The sequence below is a fragment of the Littorina saxatilis genome, linkage group LG2, assembly GCF_037325665.1.
Source record: "Littorina saxatilis isolate snail1 linkage group LG2, US_GU_Lsax_2.0, whole genome shotgun sequence".
Taxonomy (NCBI): domain Eukaryota; kingdom Metazoa; phylum Mollusca; class Gastropoda; order Littorinimorpha; family Littorinidae; genus Littorina; species Littorina saxatilis.
The window spans coordinates 84,693,648-84,714,568 of NC_090246.1; the positions used below are offsets into that span (position 1 = coordinate 84,693,648).

Consider the following 20,921-nt stretch of genomic DNA (forward strand, 5'->3'; position numbering starts at 1 on the left):
TAGCAATTTATAGAATGGCGATCGCAGCCACAGCTCCGAAGTTATGAGCTTTCAAGCCTGAAGGGGTACGGACACCGGCGCACTTACTCTAATTCAAGTGTTTATAATCGTTTGGGTGTGGAAAATGACAGAGTATTCTAGAAACTTATTATTTTTTGAGTGCAGCCATGCAACCATTTTTTGCACCGGTATGCTAAGTTTTGAATAGGCATAGATCTACATGTTTCAAAGCACTTGAATGATTTTGTAGAATACTTAGAATTGTCAGCATAATTTGTATGTTGGACATTCTGTTATTTGTGGAAAACATAGAAATTGGATTTTGATTTAAATCTAAATTCAAAACGAATTAGCACTGAACATGTGTATGACGTCACTACCGGAAGTAGTCGTCCGTGTCGCAGTAAGTTGCTGCAGTTGTTAAATGCTTTCAGTATATGATTGATGCTGTGGACAAGTGAAGAGCATTGCTGGTTCTATACTAGATCTGATAGTGATAGAACAGAAGTTGTTGCATTTTTGACATGAGATGATGTCTTAAGAGAAAATAATCTTTCCTTGAAAAAGGGTAGAATTCTTTTAGTGAGTTTTAATGATCTCATTGTTGTGAATTATGGTGAATCTAGACCTCACATTTTCTTGAAGAAAATGGTAATCGCGCGTAAGGACTAGACTGTAATTATGCACATGTAGTATTTCTAGTATTCAAGATACTCAAGGCTGCATTATGGCAGGGAGACTTGTGATTTTAGAAAGAAACCTGCTCACAAAAACATTGTTCACAGTATTGTACGTTGCTATGGATACGAGATTGTCCAGCCACTGCTCTTCAGTTGTATTCAGTACTGTTAATGACGTAAAAGTACGTTAGTATTTAGTATGAGAGTATGATTTTGAGAAGAAGCCGTTAGTTTTACATTTTAATCTTTATAAGGAAACAGGAAACATGATTGATTGAAAGGGTCATGTATTGAGGATAGAATAACTTTTGTTGGTTGGAATTGAAGTTGAAGTTAGGATTTTAGGTTATAACATTTAAGGTTTTATAAAGTTTTGCAAGTAGAATAAGTACTTGAAGAAGTAATTCACAGTGTGTTTTGATGTTGGAAACATATTTTTTGTCATGAAACCGTACACACCCGCACACACATATCAACACACATGCATACACAAACCACATACATGAAACATCAAGAAGTGTATTGTTTTGTTTGTTTAGACCAGCAAACATTGAGGTAACACATAGATAATGGTGTTGTGATATTTGTGTGTTACAGGATTCAGTTCTGGTCAGAGTTGTAGTCAGAGTTTTCTTTTAGAGTTTTTTAGGGTTGGAATATAGAATCAGAGTTTTTGGATTGAAATTAGAGTTCTACTTTATTGTTTACATCGAGAAAATAAAACAAAGAAAAGAAACAACAGACTTGTAGTTTGCCACTTGCGGATGAAAGGCGCACACATGATCCCACCCTTCAATGTAGCAATGAACTCACCCGAGTTGGTTACATTGAAATTCTGGCGCCCAATAAGGGACTAAAGTGTGTCGTCAGTAGGATAACTAAGTGCAGTATAGGGATCAACTCTGACCAGACAGAATATTGCCAGACGGAAGACCAGGCAACATACCCGAGGGGATATCGCAGTCCATCACAAGTGATTCATCATGGCGACCGGAGGAACTACTACCTCTGGTGACCACGACAGGGTAATCGCCGAACTCCAGCGACAACTCCAGGAATTACAGTCTCATTATGAGAGTGAACTCAAACATCTGTCTGGGAGAATGGACACAGAGCGAGAGGTGAACGTACAAGTGCAACCACCTCCGTCACTACCCAAGCTGAAGGTTTTCACTGGCTTACCAGCCACATCAACACAGGAAACTTCCTTCGAAGCATGGAAACGTCAAGCATCTGAAGTCAATGATGACGTTTTGGTCATAGACAAAGTGGGCCTACTGAAAAGAAGTCTGAAGGGGGCAGCGCATGAACATGTGAGAGGAAAAAACTATGCAACTGTGGATGACCTGATCAAGGACCTCGATAAGCTGTTTGGAGAACTGAAGTCAGCTGAAGAGATGTATCTGGAACTGTGCCAGTCAAGAATGATGAAAACTCAGACAAAGGCAGATTTCCTCATGACTCTGTCTACAAAGATGAAAGAAGTTCAGAAGACTGCAGGTTTTTCCAATGAAGAATACCAGAGACGTCTCTACTATGCTTTCTCCAAGGGATTGATCGACTCTTTGTTTGCACTAGAGTTGAGGAACAAGTTCGGGATGCCGGGCGACACAAAACCTGCGTTCTCCGACTTGTATCGTTATGTGCGTCAAATTGAGGGACTTGAGGCAGGAAAACAAAAGGCTCAGGTTGGGGCGCACGCAGCGCCATCACCACCTCCTGACTTCACGCAGGAGCGGACGGAGGCTCCACAACAGCAGGGCAGAAGAAAGATTTATTGCTACAAATGTGGTGAAAATGGACATTTCTATCGGGACTGTACTAAGCCCGCTAATGCACGCCTTGTTGTGCAGAAAGAACAAGATAGGCGAAGACAAGAGAACGAGTGGCGGAGAAGAAAGGGACTCCCAGAACTCCCTTTAAACTGAAGGGGACCATCGCAAAGGGGCGAGTGTTGGTCCACAACGATTCTACTGCCTCGATGTCTGACACCAGCTCTCATCAGCGTATACTAACGACAGCGGCAGAGGTGTATGAAAAGAAACTCCTAGAACTTCATCCTGTCAGATTGAACATAAACATGGTCTTGGCGATTCCTCCCATGGAGACTGCAGAGTTGAGCGGAATTCTTCATGACGTGCCAGGTGACCAGATTTCTGTCATTGCTCGCTCTTCAGAGTGGCTACCCCCTGATGTTGAGGTAGTGTCTGCGGAGATTGTGTCGCGATCTGCAGAAGCTGGACTCCGAGTACAAGTGCGTGTCAAGAATTTGTCTGCAACAAGGACTGTGTCGATTTCAAACCATGACGTGCTGGCTGAATTTCAATTGACTGGTGGTACAAAACTAGGCCACACACTTGAGGCCTTGATTGGTCCATGCTGTGAGTCCAGAGTTCGCGTCAACGGTGCGGAGACAACTTGTTTAGTCGATAGTGGGTCACAGGTGACTATCATCTCTGAGTCCTTCTACAGACAGTACCTCAGAGATGTACCTTTGCAGCAGATTGACGCTGTACTAGACATTACAGGAGCAGGTGATCAAAACGTGAGTTACCTTGGAGTCGTTCAGACAACCGTGCAGCTCCACCGAGAGGTGAGCGGGACAGACAAGGAAGTTGAGACTTTAGCCCTTGTTTGTCCAGATACTCGAATCTCTACGAGAGTTCCCGTCATTGTTGGAACTAACACCATGCGTGTACTTCAGAAACATTGTGGACAACAAGCAGGGTGGTCGTGGCTCAAGACTATACCAATTCGGTGTGAAGCAGCGTTTGCATACAAAGAATCAATGACGTCAGCAAATGGGAGACTGTGTCCAGTTCGACTAGTGGGTAGTGATGTAGTTGTACAACCTCATTCGGTCATTGATGTACGAGGTATTGTACGCCACGGTCTTGAACTGAATAGGGACTCTGTGCTCATACAGGAACCAACGATAGAGACGTTACCTGAAGGGTTGCATGTACTGAGTGGTAAGACGGCTGTGAACACTTTACCTAGGTTGAGGGTAACTCTGGTGAATAACACCGATTCACCTATCACGGTGAAAAGAAAGCAGATTATTGCAGATTTGTTTGCTATCCAAGCTGAGTATGCACTGTCTAGTGTGTTGCAAGATTTGAACAGTCAGTGTGAGGTGCAGAATGACACTCAGAGTGGTGAGCGTGTGTGGTGTGATGAAAGTCGTGACTCCTCAGGAATGAAAGCTGACATTTCAGAACTTGTTTCACGATTGCAGTTTGGATGTGATGTTGATCTTGTGTGGAAAGAGAATTTCACAAAACGATTGTTGACCTTTGCAGATGTGTTCAACCAAAAAGATTTTGATCTTGATAAAGCTGAAGTTGAACATGATATCGAACTCATTCCAGGTGCCGTAACTAGACAAAGACCCCGACCCATACCTCCCCAGGACCTGGAAGAAGTTCGGCAGCATATCCAACAGTTGTTAGATGCAAACATCATCAGACCTTCGACGAGCCCTTTCGCTTCACCAATAGTCTTGGTCAGGAAGCGGAACGGTTCGCTACGAATGTGCGTTGATTACCGAAAGGTAAATGCTCGTACCGTCAGAGACAGCTATGCGCTTCCAAAGATTGAGGACTTGTTTCGAACTCTCACGGGAGCAAAGTTCTTCTCAAGTCTGGATCTTTCGAAGGCGTACTACCAAGTACCTCTGACGGAGCGTGCAAAGAAAATATCGGCATTTACCACCCCGTTCGGCTTGTATGAGTTTGAGAGATTACCATTTGGTCTTGTGAATGCTCCAATGACATTTCAGCGCATTATGGATTGTTGTTTCAGCGACATGAACTTGGCGGAACTCATAATTTTTCTGGATGATATTCTGATTCATGCTGCCACTTTGCAGGAGTTGGAAGATCGGACGGTGAAAGTTTTAGAGAGGTTGCGAAAGTTTCGGTTGAAGCTTGATCCAGACAAATGCATTTTTGGGGCTACTGAAGTGAAACATTTAGGCTATGTCATTTCAGAGGGAGTCATACGTCCCGATCCGGACAAAGTTGCAGCTGTCACCTCTTGGCCGAAACCAACAACAGTGAAGGAGGTGAAAAGTTTTCTTGGATTTGTAGGATTTTATCGCCGTTTTATTCCACACTTTTCCAACAAGGCAAAACCATTGAATGATTTGACAGTTGGTTACGTTCCACAGAAAAAGCAGTCAGGGAAGAAGAAATCAGGTACTTTGACCTTGTCGTCTGATATTACTGCATTGTGGGGAAAGAAGCAGGATGAAGCTTTTCAAGTCTTGAAGGACGAGTTGACGAGCGATTTAATGTTGGGTCTAGCAGACAAGACGAGGTCGTTCTCTTTACACTGTGATGCGAGTGGTACTGGATTGGGAGCTGTTCTGTACCAGGAGTTTGACGGTAAACTGAAAGTCATAGCATACGCTAGTAGAGGGTTGAACCGTACCGAGCAGAACTATCCAGCGCATAAAAGAGAATTTCTTGCGTTGAAATGGGCAATGTCAGAGAAGTTTCATGATTACTTGATAGGGTCAAAGGTCACTGTTGTTACAGACAATAATCCTCTTTGTTACGTGTTGGGAAATGCAAAGTTGGATGCTGTTAGTCACCGTTGGTTGGCTTCATTGTCACTCTATGATTTTGACTTGATCTACAAGCAAGGGTCTGCACACACAGATGCTGATGGGTTGTCGCGACGGCCACAAGCACCCCCTGAGGAAGACGATGAGTACAAAGAGACACTTGAGAAGGCAGCATTCTTGCTAGAAAAGGCTAGGAAGTTTGATGGAGTTGTACCACAGGTCGTAACTAGTGAGGCCATTGCAAGTGTCATGTTCGCTAAGGGTGTAGGCGTACAGGCCCACAGTGTCAGAGGAACCGCGCATAATGCTAAGATCTGGAACCCAGAAGGATATGACTCTGATGATTTTGTACCCGCAGTTGAAACCATAACCAAAGACCCCACTGCTATCCCCAGTGATGTCTTAGAACCAGAGATAGAGGGAAATTTTGCTACCTTGACTCTCCAAGATTGGACGAGACTACAGCAACAGGATCGCTGTATAGCCGCTGTTTGTGAAGCATTGAAGAGGAATGCTACACTGGAGATCACGGGACCAGAAACCAAAGTTTATTCCAGAGAAATGAAACACATGGTGATAGAGGAAGGAGTACTGTACCGGCGAATTACGGGAGATGAGTCAACCCGTGATCAGATTGTTATTCCCCGTACATTGCGACAGAAGGCTATGAAGGGTGTTCATGACGATCTCTATCATACACATTTTGATGATGCTATAAAGCACGCCAGAATGCGTTTCTTTTGGCCGTTCATGGCTACCGACTTGCAACGGAGAATCAAAAGGTGTGAACGTTGTACTAGGAGTGGTGTTCAGACTCAGAAGGCACCCATGTCCACTATTATGACAACTTATCCACTGGAACTCTTGTCCATTGACTTCTTGACAATTGAGGTAAAGGGGCAGAAACAGAATATTTTGGTAGTACTAGACCATTTCACCAAGTTTGCGCAAGCAATTTTGACTAAAGATCAGACCGCCAAAACAGTGGCCAAAGCTCTTTGGAATGAAGTTTTCATGACTTATGGTTTTCCCAGTCGCATATTGTCGGATCAGGGGCGTGACTTCGAGTCAAAGTTGATCCAAGAACTATGTTGTTTGGCTGGGATACAGAAGTGTAGGACTACCCCATACCACCCCAGTGGAAATCCTGTCGAAAGGTGGAATCGTACTCTGCTTGGCATGATTCGCAGTTTAGAGCAGGAACAGAAGAGAGACTGGAGGAAGCACCTCAAATCAGTTGTGCATGCGTATAATTCATGTATTCACAGTAGTACGGGATTTTCGCCGTACTATTTGTTCTTTGGTAGGCATCCTAGGCTTCCCATTGACTTGGCTTTTGGCATTGATCTTGGAAAGAGACAAGGAAGGAGTTCTAGACAGTATGTCGAAGGGTTGAAAGACAGTCTTAGGCATGCATACAGGATGGCTTCAGAACAGATGGAGAGATCCGCGCAGAAAAACAAGGTCAGATATGATGCGGGTTCTCATGCCGCAACTTTGGAAGTTGGAGACCGAGTCCTTGTGAGAAAATTGGGACCTCGCATTCGGTCAAAAGTTGATGATCGCTGGGAAGAGGGTGTTTTTGTGGTTCTTGAAAAACTTGAGGGTATTCCAGTTTACGTCGTACAGAGGGACAGTGGATATGGGCCGAGAAGAACACTTCATCGAAACATATTGCTTCCAGTGGGAGCACTCGGTTGGCCTTTACCCTCTGATCAGCACAAAGCGTTGAAGGAGTATCGACAAAGAGGACCTAGAACAGCGGAGAAGAATCTCCAGGAATCTGAAAGCGAAGATGAGGAATCATTGTTTCCAGACTTACAGATCAAGTTAGGTTTGGATGGGAATAGAACATTGAGGCCTGAAGCACCCGAATTCGTTCCTGTTATTCCTCGTACAGAACAGGAAGAAGATGTACTTCTAGAACCAGAGCAAGATGTTTCCCAAAGTGGGAGCCAGGAAGAGGCAGGGGATGTAGAACTGCCCATGGAGGTTACATCAGGTGCCTCTACAGATCGCCCAGAGGACGGTCCGGAGAATTCAGATGATGACAAAGAAGGAGTAAAGGTTCCAGCTGAGGATGGAGCAGTACACACTTCAGCATCCGAGTCTGATGAAGTTGAGCCTCATGAAGGGTCAACAGAAGATGACCTTGAAGTGAGTGGGCAGCAGCGACAGGAGTTGCGTCGTTCTAGTAGGAGGCGTAGGCCTGTGGAGAGGCTGAATCTTATGCACCGGTGTGTGTGCCGGGAGTCAGTTGATCTTGAAAAGTTGGGAGATATTCATCGAAAGATGCAAGGTCTGCTAGATTTTGGTCATGTTATTCCTCCACCCAGTTTGTTGCGCTATGTTGTTTGGGCAATCTCGGAATTGTCAGGCGAGCTGGAAAAGTGTTGGAAAATGAATAGCAAAAGTTCTTGAGACAATAGTTTGTCGGATATGATCGGAAGTAGAATCAGGATATATTGTATACCTGTTTAGTTTTGTGCGTTTTGGTTAAAGCGATGCCAACCTTTAATATAGGTTATTTTATCAGTGGAGAAATTAAGTTGGTGATGAAAAATGTTTTTGCCCTTTTAATTTAATAAATTAAAAGGAAACATTTTTTATTTTTTCCCAGGGTAAGTGTAGTACTGTGTGAAATAGCACTACAGTTGTTGTCTCCCTTCCACTGTTCAGATGTTTTATTCTGTACTTGTTTGAACTAATAGTGTTTTGTGCTACAGTAAATTATTTCCCTTGAACCATGTTTGAATATCAGGTGAGCTCGAGGGGATCCACTTTGAAAAGTTTACTACCTCCTTTTTTGAAGATAAGTACACCAAGCTGTAAATTGATTGCAGAAATCCCATCCTTTTGTATTTGTTAAAAGTTTGCATTAAATTTGATAAGAGTTGATAATTATATTTGAGCTAAAAGGATATTTTGTTCAGTCAAAAATTATTGCAGAAGCACTCAGAATTATTTGGAACTTTGGTGCGGCGTATTGATATGTGAAAATCATCTTGCCGGTACGGTTGCACTACTTTTAACTGGGAAAAGGTGACAGGCAGGGGAAATTTTGGTGTCCCTGAAACATCATTGTTGTATCAATGATTGTGGAGTCCTGCTTGTAGCAGGTATGTAAAACATTTTATTGATGATTAGTTCAAGTGTTTATAATCGTTTGGGTGTGGAAAATGACAGAGTATTCTAGAAACTTATTATTTTTTGAGTGCAGCCATGCAACCATTTTTTGCACCGGTATGCTAAGTTTTGAATAGGCATAGATCTACATGTTTCAAAGCACTTGAATGATTTTGTAGAATACTTAGAATTGTCAGCATAATTTGTATGTTGGACATTCTGTTATTTGTGGAAAACATAGAAATTGGATTTTGATTTAAATCTAAATTCAAAACGAATTAGCACTGAACATGTGTATGACGTCACTACCGGAAGTAGTCGTCCGTGTCGCAGTAAGTTGCTGCAGTTGTTAAATGCTTTCAGTATATGATTGATGCTGTGGACAAGTGAAGAGCATTGCTGGTTCTATACTAGATCTGATAGTGATAGAACAGAAGTTGTTGCATTTTTGACATGAGATGATGTCTTAAGAGAAAATAATCTTTCCTTGAAAAAGGGTAGAATTCTTTTAGTGAGTTTTAATGATCTCATTGTTGTGAATTATGGTGAATCTAGACCTCACATTTTCTTGAAGAAAATGGTAATCGCGCGTAAGGACTAGACTGTAATTATGCACATGTAGTATTTCTAGTATTCAAGATACTCAAGGCTGCATTATGGCAGGGAGACTTGTGATTTTAGAAAGAAACCTGCTCACAAAAACATTGTTCACAGTATTGTACGTTGCTATGGATACGAGATTGTCCAGCCACTGCTCTTCAGTTGTATTCAGTACTGTTAATGACGTAAAAGTACGTTAGTATTTAGTATGAGAGTATGATTTTGAGAAGAAGCCGTTAGTTTTACATTTTAATCTTTATAAGGAAACAGGAAACATGATTGATTGAAAGGGTCATGTATTGAGGATAGAATAACTTTTGTTGGTTGGAATTGAAGTTGAAGTTAGGATTTTAGGTTATAACATTTAAGGTTTTATAAAGTTTTGCAAGTAGAATAAGTACTTGAAGAAGTAATTCACAGTGTGTTTTGATGTTGGAAACATATTTTTTGTCATGAAACCGTACACACCCGCACACACATATCAACACACATGCATACACAAACCACATACATGAAACATCAAGAAGTGTATTGTTTTGTTTGTTTAGACCAGCAAACATTGAGGTAACACATAGATAATGGTGTTGTGATATTTGTGTGTTACAGGATTCAGTTCTGGTCAGAGTTGTAGTCAGAGTTTTCTTTTAGAGTTTTTTAGGGTTGGAATATAGAATCAGAGTTTTTGGATTGAAATTAGAGTTCTACTTTATTGTTTACATCGAGAAAATAAAACAAAGAAAAGAAACAACAGACTTGTAGTTTGCCACTTGCGGATGAAAGGCGCACACATGATCCCACCCTTCAATGTAGCAATGAACTCACCCGAGTTGGTTACAAATCGAAGAGGACACTTCAACTTTTCCTTGTTAAATGGAACACACACTCTTTTCCATATCGATCTGGCGTGAAATTGGCATTTGTGCTTGAACTATAATTGACCGATGACTACAGTCTGAAAAGAGTACCTACGGTATGCTCGATAGCGGAAATGAAGTGCGTCCCGGGACTGCTCTTTATAGGTTTAGTGCGTCCCGGGACCCCCCTCGAAGAATTTCTAGTACGTTATTTCGGCTTCTACTGTGTTCTAGTGCATATAGGACGCAGGGACACGCACTTAGGGGAGCCCTGCAAGTTACTCACAGCCCTGTTGGCGATTCACAGACCTGGGAACCCCTGTTCTGCACTTGTGAGTATTCTCAAACAAACTTGGTGTATTTTCAGAAAAATGAGCGTACTCCACACAGCATTTGAAACTCCATGTGAGAGAGAGAGAGAGAGAGAGAGAGAGAGAGAGAGAGAGAGAGAGAGAGAGAGAGAGAGAGAGAGAGAGAGAGAGAGAGAGAAAACATACATCTTTGTGGTGTGTCCCATGTCAGCCAGTGATGGTGATCCTTGGCGGGTGGCACCGGTCTGGAAATCCAGCTTGTTTGGCGCACTAAAAGGAAGAACATTCACTCTTTCAAAATCCATACAAACCCGACAAAGTTATTTCTGAACATTGTCAATTGTCAGCAAGTGATGCTTGACAGAAAGAAAGGGAGGGAGGGAGGGAGGGAGGGAGGGGGAGAGAGAGAGAGAGAGAGAGAGAGAGAGAGAGAGAGAGAGAGAGAGAGAGAGAGAGACAAAGATGAAACCTACATCTTTGTGGTGTGGCCCATGTCGTCATTGTCAGCCAGTGGTGATCCTTGACGGGTGGTGCCCATCTGGAAATCCAGCTTGTTTGGCACACTAAAGCAAGAGTATTCACTCTTTCAAAATCACTACAAACCCGACAGTTATTTCTGAACATCATCAATTGTGTGTGTGTGTTTGTGTGTGTGGTGTGTGTGAGTGTGTGTGGGAGAGAGAGAGAGAGAGAGAGAGAGAGAGAGAGAGAGAGAGAGAGAGAGAGAGAGAGAGAGAGAACTTTATTACTCAAGGATGGAGATTTTAGGCTCACGCTTAGTCTTACAATGTGGACCTGCTAAACTAAGACATACAAATAAAGACAATAAAAGGACAATTGTCAATCGCAATCATACAGTATTACTAATTACAACATTACCTATACGAATACATAATGCATGATAGAACATTAAAATGTACATGTATGTCAATTTAATACAAAGGAAAAGAAAAGTCGACTCGCACACACACGCGCGCCGCATGCCTGCAATCACGTTCGCACTCAATACAACACACACACTCACACATACACACTCTCACACACACACACACACATATGCGCACACACACACACTGACATATGCGCACACACACACACACATATAATAATAATAATAATAAATGAGCATTTATATAGCGCAACATCATAACTTTACAATTATGCTCTTTGCGCTTGACACATTTAAAATTAAAACACAGTTATACAAGCATTTACATCTACATTCATAGTCAACAATGTATACATATATACGCATGCACACACACACACACGCACACACACTGCAACAACCTCATCATCATCATCGTCGACATCATTATCATTATCAACAAAATATAATAGAGGTTAGTGATAGCATAAGCAATGCATTCTTGCTAGAAACAGCTTCAGAATGTAACTGTTCGTGACAACAGATATTTGCGAAGCTGCGCTTTGAAGTGCTTAATCGTGCTTGACTCCTTTATCTCACATGGTAGCGAATTCCAAATTGTTGAGCCCGAAAACGCTAAACTGGTTTTTATATAAATCAATATGGGGTAGCGGGGAAATTAATTTGTTTGAGCCATAGAGAGAGAGAGAGAGAAAGAGAGAGAGAGAAACAAAGATAAAACCTACATCTGTGTGGTGTGACCCATGTCAGCAAGTGATGTTGATACTTGACGGGAAGCGCCCGTTTGGAAATCCAGCTTGTTTGTCGCACTCAAAGCAAGAGTATTCACTCTTTCAAAATTCATACAAACCTGACAGAGTTATTTCCCAACATCGTCAATTGTCAGCAAGTGATCCTTGAGAGAGAGAGAGAGAGGAGAGAGAGAAGAGAGAGAGAGAGAGAGAGAGAGAGAGAGAGAGACAAGAGACAGAGAGAGGGGGGGGGGGTGTTTAGACAGAGAGAGGGAAACAAATAAGGGGACAAAGATGAAACCTACATTTTGGTGGTGTGTCCCATGTCGGCCAGTGATAGTGATCCTTGACGGGACCCGCCTGTCTGAAAATCCAGCTTGTTTGTCCCGCTAAAAGCAAGAGTATTCACTCTTTCAAAATTCATACAAACCCGACAGAGTTATTTCCGAACATCGTCAATTGTCAGCAAGTGATCCTTGAGAGAGAGAGAGATGGACAGAAAGAGAGATGGACAGAGAGAGAGAGGGGGGGAGGGGGGGGAAAGGGTAAACATAGAGAGGGAAACAAAGGAGACAAAGATGACACCTACATTTTTGTGGCGTGTCTCATGTCGATCAGTGATGGTGATCCTTGACGGGTGGTGCCCTTCTGGAAATCCAGCTTGTTTGGCGCACTAAAAGCAAGAGTGTTCACTCTTTTAAAACCCATACAAACCCGACAGAGTTATTCCCAAACATCATCAATTGTGAGCAAGAGATCCTTGAGAGAAAGAGAGGGAGGGAGGGAGGGAGAGAAAGAGAGAGAGTAGAGAGATAGGGGGGGGGGGGGGGGAGAGAAGACAGAGAGAGGGAAACAAAGGATTAAGGAGACCAAGATGAAACGTACATCTGTGTGGTGAAACCCATATCGGCCAGTGATGGTGATCCTTGACGGGACCCGCCCGCCTGGAACTCAAGCTTCAAGCTGCACCGGTTGCCACCTGCAATCATTTTTATCATAAAATTAAAAATGCGTTGGAACTACAGTGTATTTCAATTTCATCAGAGTTGCAAGGTATGCACTTTGTCCGAAGGTATTTATCAACCCAAAGTCTTTTTTTTTATTCACAAGTCTTTGTATTTTAGACACCCAAAATGAACACACCTGTGCATAGAACAGTTGAACCCCCCTTTTAAGACCCCCCCCTCCCCCCCCCCCCCCCCTATAAGACCTTGTTTCCTCAGACTTTTTGTTTAGAACCTCTGTAAATTACCCCCATTTTAAGTCACCTTCCTCTTTAAGACCTGATTTTTAGAGATCTTAAAAGGGGGGTTCCACAACACTAAACTGAATACACGCACTGTGAATACAGAATTACCACACTTCTGTATCAGGAACAGTAGCACTTGTACATGAAATGCAAACCCATACAGGCATATATAACTCATATAAAAATGTAAGAATTCTATTCACACGACAGAAAGGGTCTAAGGCCAAAAGAAAAAATAGGTGTGGTTACGGTAACATAGCCAAAAAAAATAGGGTAGGTAGGTAGGCAATCACTTTTTTTTTTTAAAACTTTTTTTTCTAATGTGTACAAATTAAACCTACCGGTACTTGACAGGAAAATAAATGTGCGACTCGGGCGCTTTCGCTTTCATTGCGTTTTTTGCACTCGTTTTTTTTTTTTGACAAATGTAATAAAAAGTTATAGGATCGGCCCCTAAAAATAGGGTAGGTCGGGTTACCGTAACCACACCTATTTTTTTTTTAGGCCTAATCTAAATCTGACACTTTCTTTTTCTTTATTTGGTGTTTAACGTCGTTTTCAACCACGAAGTTATATTGTGACGGGGAAAGGGGGGAGATGAGATAGAGCCACTTGTCAATTGTTTCTTGTTCACAAAAGCACTAATCAAAAATTTGCTCCAGGGGCTTGCAACGTAGTACAATGTATACCTTACTGGGAGAATGCAAGTTTCCAGTACAAAGGACTTAACATTTCTTACATACTGCTTGACTAAAATCTTTACAAAAATTGACTATATTCTATACAAGAAACACTTAACAAAGGTAAAAAGAGAAACAGAATCCGTTAGTCGCCTCTTACGACATGCTGGGGAGCATCGGGTAAATTCTTCCCCCTAACCCCCGGGGGTAAATCTGACACAAAGTGAGTGTGTTTAGTTGGTTTACTGATGGTGTACATCTGTATTTTGTTGTGGCAGCGATGGCGCTAGTATTTTTTCAAACCGGTACGCAAACTTTTATAATGCAAACAGTCTAGAAAAAAACGATAGGCTGGTCATTGGAAACAGTAAGAATCCAACTCAAAGTACTGTTTGTTTGGTTTTTTTACCGGCGAAAAAAACCGGGTAGTTCTAAAACTCAACCGGTAGGTCATACCGGCAGCCAATTTTGTTCCGGTATTTTCTCGTTTTAACCGGTAAAATACCGGTAATTGCCGGTTAACGCCAATACTGTGTGGGTCACATAACACTTTGTTACACCCTCAAACATAACTTTTTTTGCAAACGTTTGTGACTTTGTCAATGTCAATTTACAAATATTGTTGGCACTAACATTTAGATAAAAAAAGGAAAGGCATTTACTATTTAGTTTAACTTTAAGTGAATGAAAGCTTTCAAGCAATGTTATTTGTTAATGTTAATAATGACCAGTTAAACAACAGGGATTGCCTTGCTGACAGCTGGTTTAACAGTCCACCATTTCTTTAAGGCGAGAATTGGTGAGTGAAGTGAGTGGGGCGAGAAAGTACTGTTTCTTGGGCAATTCTTGCCGTGAGGGATGCTAGGTTTTCGCAAGCATTGGCTAGGTAGCTTTGGGCTCGCTCGCTAGGTGAGAAAACATGGTGGCCGCACTGCTGCCAATCTGATTGGCTGTACGTAACAGTTAACCGTCAAGTAAAGCATTCCTTTGGTCATGGCCACTTAGATTTATCTTTTACTTCAAGTTCAATCTTAAAATCAATATGCCAAAGTGAAAAACTGCACAATTTATGTCCGTTACATGCAGGTCACAAAACTGAGTAAAAGTCACTGAGTATGCTACATTGTATATTATTATATTTTACCACTACCAAGAACAGCTACCAGCACTTTTTCTGGTACCCATAACCATTGAAAACTCCTCTACTCCAGGAAAATGCACCCACTTTCCGCCTGCATTCTTTGTTAAGTACTGTTCCTGTTCGTCTTATGTCAACATCTTGTGTAAACTGTAATGTTAAGCCCCACTCACATCAAACCACTATAAGCAGGCCAGAACACTAAAACAAATTGTTCTCCAGCAGAACTGGATCAATCACAGATTCACACTCAATCAAGTCTCAACATCAAAACAATAAGCACAGGCACATGTATACATGTATAACATTACGTGATAGAACAATAAATGTTGCTAGTGAGTACATAACCAGGCTACCAAAAAAACTGTAAATAGGTTGATTTCATTTTTAAGAATCATGTATTGAGGTCTAACGAATGACGTATCACAACGTGAGCGGTCGTCCTAGGTGGTCAAGAAAGCCGCGGGCGCCGCCGCGATCATTGCGCAGACGACACTTCTAGACCGCCAATATTTTGTGTGCGCATCACGTGCTCCACATAAATCGGCCGGAAACGAAGCAATTGGGAAACCTGGATAGGCGGAGCTACATTCTTACCCTTGTACATGTATACGTGTAGCTTAAATTAAAATGCGCCGATCTAAACACTCAAAAGCAGAGTGAACAAATTAGATATGCTTTTATACTGGGGTTAAATAATATGGCAGTGTTCCATACAAAATTCAATGGACAAAAAGACACCCAATGGTGTGCTGTTGACATTAACTTAGTGAAAGTTGAAACTATTGCTACTGTTTAACTATGGTATTGGTAAACACCAAACTCATGAGCATCAAAACAAAACAAGAATATTTGGTGAATACTGAAGTTTATCATCCTGTCACTGTCAGAGGTTACACAGTTCTGGTAACTTCTACGAGTTCTGTAAGTGAGTACCCCACTACCAGCAAAATGAAGGAAAACACTATGACATTCAACATTTGACTGATAGTGATAGTGAGACTGAGAGCTTCAAATCTGCATTGGATTTGATCACCCTGATCAGCAATCATCACTCAAAACTCGTAGGCTAACTGATGTAACGAGCACTGAAGCGACTATTAGTATTAGCATTAGTATTAGTATCAGAAGCAAATGAAAGAATATTACGACGAATTCCCCCATGTTCCGCCATGTCGCTCCCGTTCCGTTTAACTTCCTACTCCCGTCGTCACGCTAGGCCGGATTCGGTCGTTCCCAGTACACACAAAGCGACAAAAGCCTTTGACATGACAGCATTTCTGCCGAGGGGTGACCGAGGTGATTAGGTTTAGTCGGCGTCACGATAACTTTGAAGGAACTCTCACAACTTCGTGAGTCATAGAACCCAAAAATAGTGATCGTGGGACACGGATTTCCACTGAGTAACACAGTACTTACCTTGCATTTCACTGTCGCTATTCGGGCTATCCGGGGTCGCCATCTTGAAATTGTACCTAGAAGTTGGTGGGCTCCACCGGTCCTGCCAGGCAGGACGATGTCCTGTGAGAACGTCTCTCAGAATCCCGCGTGGTGTACCGGGCTCACTGAAACAGGTAGCAGCGGCCACGAGCTTATAGGAAATATGATTGGGCCCTGATGTTCATTTCTCGTGGATGACTCATCGATGAATCTCCTAGGGAAAATCCCTTGACGTCATACGCAGATCGTGTCACCAGCTCTCGTGAGATCTCTCGATAGCGAAGTAGCGAAAAGCTGAAGCGAAGCAGCGCTGTGAACTGCTTGTTTTGAATTAAGTCTGGTTTTACCTTTTTGGTGTTTGGGGCAAGTGCGGATGATTTTGGTTTGATATTGAATTTCTCTCAGTAAACCTTCGAAGAACTGTCCAAAAGGATCTTTGCAGTCTTTTGTAGGCGTAGGCGTGGGGTTTTGTGAACGGCATTGGGACATGGGAGGCAACTACGGTAACATTTCTTATAGGAAAAGTATCCTCATTACCCTCCCTTCTACCACTACTCACTTCAGCAGTGCGTGCGTGCGGGTGGCCGTCCTGCTCAACGTTGCTGAAAGTGAAAACGCTGATGTAGTAGTCATAGACATCAGGGGCGGATCAGTTCATTTTATGGGGGGGGGGGGGGTTTCCAAAAGTATATTGTGAAGATATGGGCGTGAAGGCGCGAAGCGCCGAGCTGATGGCGCAAATGAATGTTGAAAAAAAGGATGCAAAATGGTGCAATCTGGTGCATTCTGAGGATGATCATTACCAGTTTCAGGCAGCAGATTTTGTCACTGATTAATACAAAAGAAAACCCCACAATTTAAAAAAAAAAAATTTGGGCTGGGGGGGGGGGGGTTTCCGGAAACCCCAGAACCCCCCCCCCCCCCTCGTCCGCCCCTGTGACATAGACCTATATTAGATTATAGTCTTGGCTTGCTTACATGGACTTGTATCAAAAATAAGTAAAGAATGTCGCTGGATTCTGAGCTATGAATTTAACACGCTAAAGTTCAAGATTACCGGTTAGTTTCACCCATGTTAAATTGTGAAGGGGCTGTCGGGCTGCATTATTACCTACACGGCTGCGCCCGGGAGTTCAAAAATCTCAAAATACTGACATGCGGACCGTAAGCCAGTGAACACAACCTTCTACCGATCAATTCGCTTCAAATCAGTTTGTGTTTAGTCAATGGCAATAAAACATGTTTGTCCCCGATGATACTTGCATTTCACATTTTCAACGGTTTCTTCACAATTAAAGCAAACGTTACTTACCTTTATGACTGTGAAATCCACTGATCCTTAAAATAAATGTTTGGTCGTCTGCTCGCACGTGGATGTTTCGAGTCGTCGTACCCGCATATGGGCGGAAGTTAAAAAATCCAGATGGGTATTTTCATAGAATCATAACAATTTAAAACAAAAATTTGCGAATCAGAAACATAAATAAACGTAAGAAATGTGACGAAGATGTTTCTCGTTCTTTCTTTATTGACATTGTGTGGTTCCATTGTTTTTACATCATTCACAAACTACAAGAACATTTTCACTTTTAACCACAACAATATATATATAATAGATTGTTATAATAAAATAAAACACCCATTATGCCCCGACGCTGTCGTCGTAATATGTACACTACCAGTGTTTATACGGCATACGGCTTAAGTTTTTGCCGAAGGCCGCCTGCAATGTGCATTTTCAGCCGAAGGCTGCGTTGTGCATTCGGCCGTAGGCGACAAAGTATAGGCCAACATTCAAGTTTCGGCCATAGGTTGCAATGTATATTCAGCCGTAGGCTACAAAGTACAATTCCGGCCATATACAATAGGCTGCAAATGTACATTCGGCCGATGGCTACAAAGTATAATTTCGGCCGTAGGCTGCAATGTTCATTTGGCCGGCGTAGGCTACAACGTACATTTTTGGCCATAGGCTCAGTTGTGTATTCGGCCGTAGGCTACAAAATATATTCTTGGCCGTAGGCTTTAATGTGCATTCGGCCGTAATCTGCATTGTAGGCTATATTAGTTGACTTAGTTTGGAGGAGAAGGTTGTCCAGGCAGGCTCTGTCGCTGCATTTTCTGCAGCGGTTAGCAGAGGTGCCATGACGGCCACTCTGCACTAGCGCCAACAATGATTCCAACCTGTTTTTAAATTCGGTTAGGGATAGGATTTAGGGGGTTGTGGGATATGCGTGTGGGGGGAGGCTGGGGGTGTCACTCGGATGCTGCCTGTTCTTCGTCATGCCCCCCTAACCCCACTAACTGATCTCATTAGAAATAGGAGGAAAGGCTAGGATCCAATAATTCCTACTACCTCACCCTGTAAATAATGTACATGTACATATGCGAAGATAATGTGCATGAACATATGCGCAAACCATAGCCTTTTATTCATTCTCGGAAGAGGACAAGGACAAAAATGGTAAACAAATTAGGTACCAACATTCTTAAACTTGGGATTGCGCTCTCTCGTTTCCGTTGCGACGATAACCTAAAAAAGTTTCTGCAATGTATCAATCCTGATCCTGAGAATGTGTGTATAATGTGCGTGCGGCGGCGTCAGTTTGTGTGTGTTTGTGTGTGTGTGTGTGTGTGTGTGTGTGTCATCATGTACCCGGCCTCAGCCTCGGCCACACGTTATGGGCAGTGTTTTTCCGATTAAGCGAAATGGTCAAACTGAAATGTTGCCGATTCCACGAATGAAGCAATTCCGTGAATTTGGCACGACATAATAATGCAATCCAAATAATGTATTTGAATTGAAAATGGGCTCAAGTAAAAAACAACAAGTCGCGTAAGGCGAAAATACAATATTTAGTCAAGTAGCTGTCGAACTCACAGAATGAAACTGAACGCAACGCAACGCAGCAAGACCGTATACTCGTAGCATCGTCACTCCACCGCCCGTGGCAAAGGCAGTGCTTGTGGAATTGACAAGAAGAGCGGGGTATTCGTTGCGCTAAGAAGGATAGCACGCTTTTCTGTACCTCTCTTCGTTTTAACTTTCTGAGCGTGTTTTTAATCCAAACATATCATATCTATATATTTTTGGAATCAGGAACCGACAAGGAATAAGATGAAAGTGTTTTTGAATTGATTTCGAAAAAAAAATTTTGATAATAATTTTTATATATTTAATTTTCAGAGCTTGTTTTTAATCCGAATATAACATATTTATATGTTTTTGGAATCAGCAAATGATGCAGAATAAGATAAACGTAAATTTGGATCGTTTTATAAATTGTTATTTTTTTTTACAATTTTCAGATTTTTAATGACCAAAGTCATTAATTAATTTTTAAGCCACCAAGCTGAAATGCAATACCGAACCCCGGGCTTCGTCGAAGATTACTTGACCAAAATTTGAACCAATTTGGTTGAAAAATGAGGGCGTGACAGTGCCGCCTCAACTTTCACGAAAAGCCGGATATGACGTCATCAAAGACATTTATCAAAAAAATGAAAAAAACGTTCGGGGATTTCGTACCCAGGAACTCTCATGTCAAATTTCATAAAGATCGGTCCAGTAGTTTAGTCTGAATCGCTCTACACACACACACACACACACAGACAGACAGACGCACATACACCACGACCCTCGTTTCGATTCCCCCTCGATGTTAAAATATTTAGTCAAAACTTGACTAAATATAAAAACGAAAAAGTCTTATGACTGTTTTTCCGTCTTCAGAATGCATGTGCCTGTAGTTGGTATGAGTGAGTGCGTCGCGTTCTCGCTGTGCGTCTGTCTGCGAGTGTATGAGTCCGAGTGTCTTGGTCCTCGTCGATTTGTGTTTCGTATAATGTTCACTATGTATTGTATATTTTGTAAGCGCCTAGGGTTATATTTAGATTAGGCGCACAAATGTTCATAATAATAATAATAATAATAATAATGCAAACTAAGCCCAGTAGGCCTCCGCCACCAATACCACTTAATCTGCGCGGTCTCGGTCGAAGGGTTTAGGCCAGCCAAGGATTTAGTAGTCTCGGACATCAATATGTTCAGTTTTACATACACACACACACACACACACTCAGTGACGCACGCACGTGCGCGCACGCACACACACACGGCGCGCGCACACACACACTCACACACACACACACACACACACACACACACACACACACACACACGTAACTGATTAGACAAACAAGGTTAGTAAGCAAGTCTTTTTTATTTCTTCGATTTTTACTTTTCGCAGGTTGCCATAAAGAACAACAGACCGTGTTCCCCAAACATAAAATAGAAACAACACTCACTCGGCGATGTCGAAAGTCACCTTAGGCCAAAAAAAAATTGGTCTGTTTACGGTAACATAGGCCAAAAAAAATAGGGTCGGTAGGTCGGGATTTTTTTTCTCCAAAAAACCATATTTTTACGTTATTTTGCTTTTTTTCTTTTTTTTTTCTCCCCCAAATGCCAAAAAAAGTTTAGGGTCGCGCGAAAAAAATAGGGTCGGTCGGGTTACCGTAAACAGACTATTTTTTTTTTCCTTAGTAAATGAATAACACGAACAATAACTAGAGAAATAAATACTAAAAGCTGGAAACAAAATCCGTTTCTGTATCCAACTTTCTACTGTTTTTTTCAAAGCCGATGCTGTG

At 42.1% G+C, this 20,921-nt stretch overlaps 1 protein-coding gene across 5 annotated transcripts in view; it reads right to left on the reverse strand.

The window, feature by feature from the left end:
- The window catches only part of LOC138959967 (dual specificity mitogen-activated protein kinase kinase 4-like), a 38,701-nt gene extending 22,192 nt beyond the window's left edge, over window positions 1-16,509 (reverse strand). The window contains exons 1-5 of one of the 5 annotated variants that reach the window (XM_070331670.1): window positions 16,248-16,509; window positions 12,647-12,740; window positions 12,351-12,434; window positions 10,615-10,704; window positions 10,328-10,411 (exon numbers count right to left, since the gene is read on the reverse strand). In XM_070331670.1, the coding sequence (XP_070187771.1) occupies window positions 10,328-10,411; window positions 10,615-10,704; window positions 12,351-12,434; window positions 12,647-12,740; window positions 16,248-16,290 (395 nt within the window). In that variant the 5' untranslated portion in view covers window positions 16,291-16,509. Of the gene's footprint in view, window positions 1-10,327; window positions 10,412-10,614; window positions 10,705-12,350; window positions 12,435-12,646; window positions 12,741-15,977; window positions 16,129-16,247 lie in introns of those variants that run through there. The other 4 variants (XM_070331671.1, XM_070331672.1, XM_070331673.1 and 1 more) reach the window with 4 other exon arrangements.
- Window positions 16,510-20,921: the final 4,412 nt, after the last annotated feature.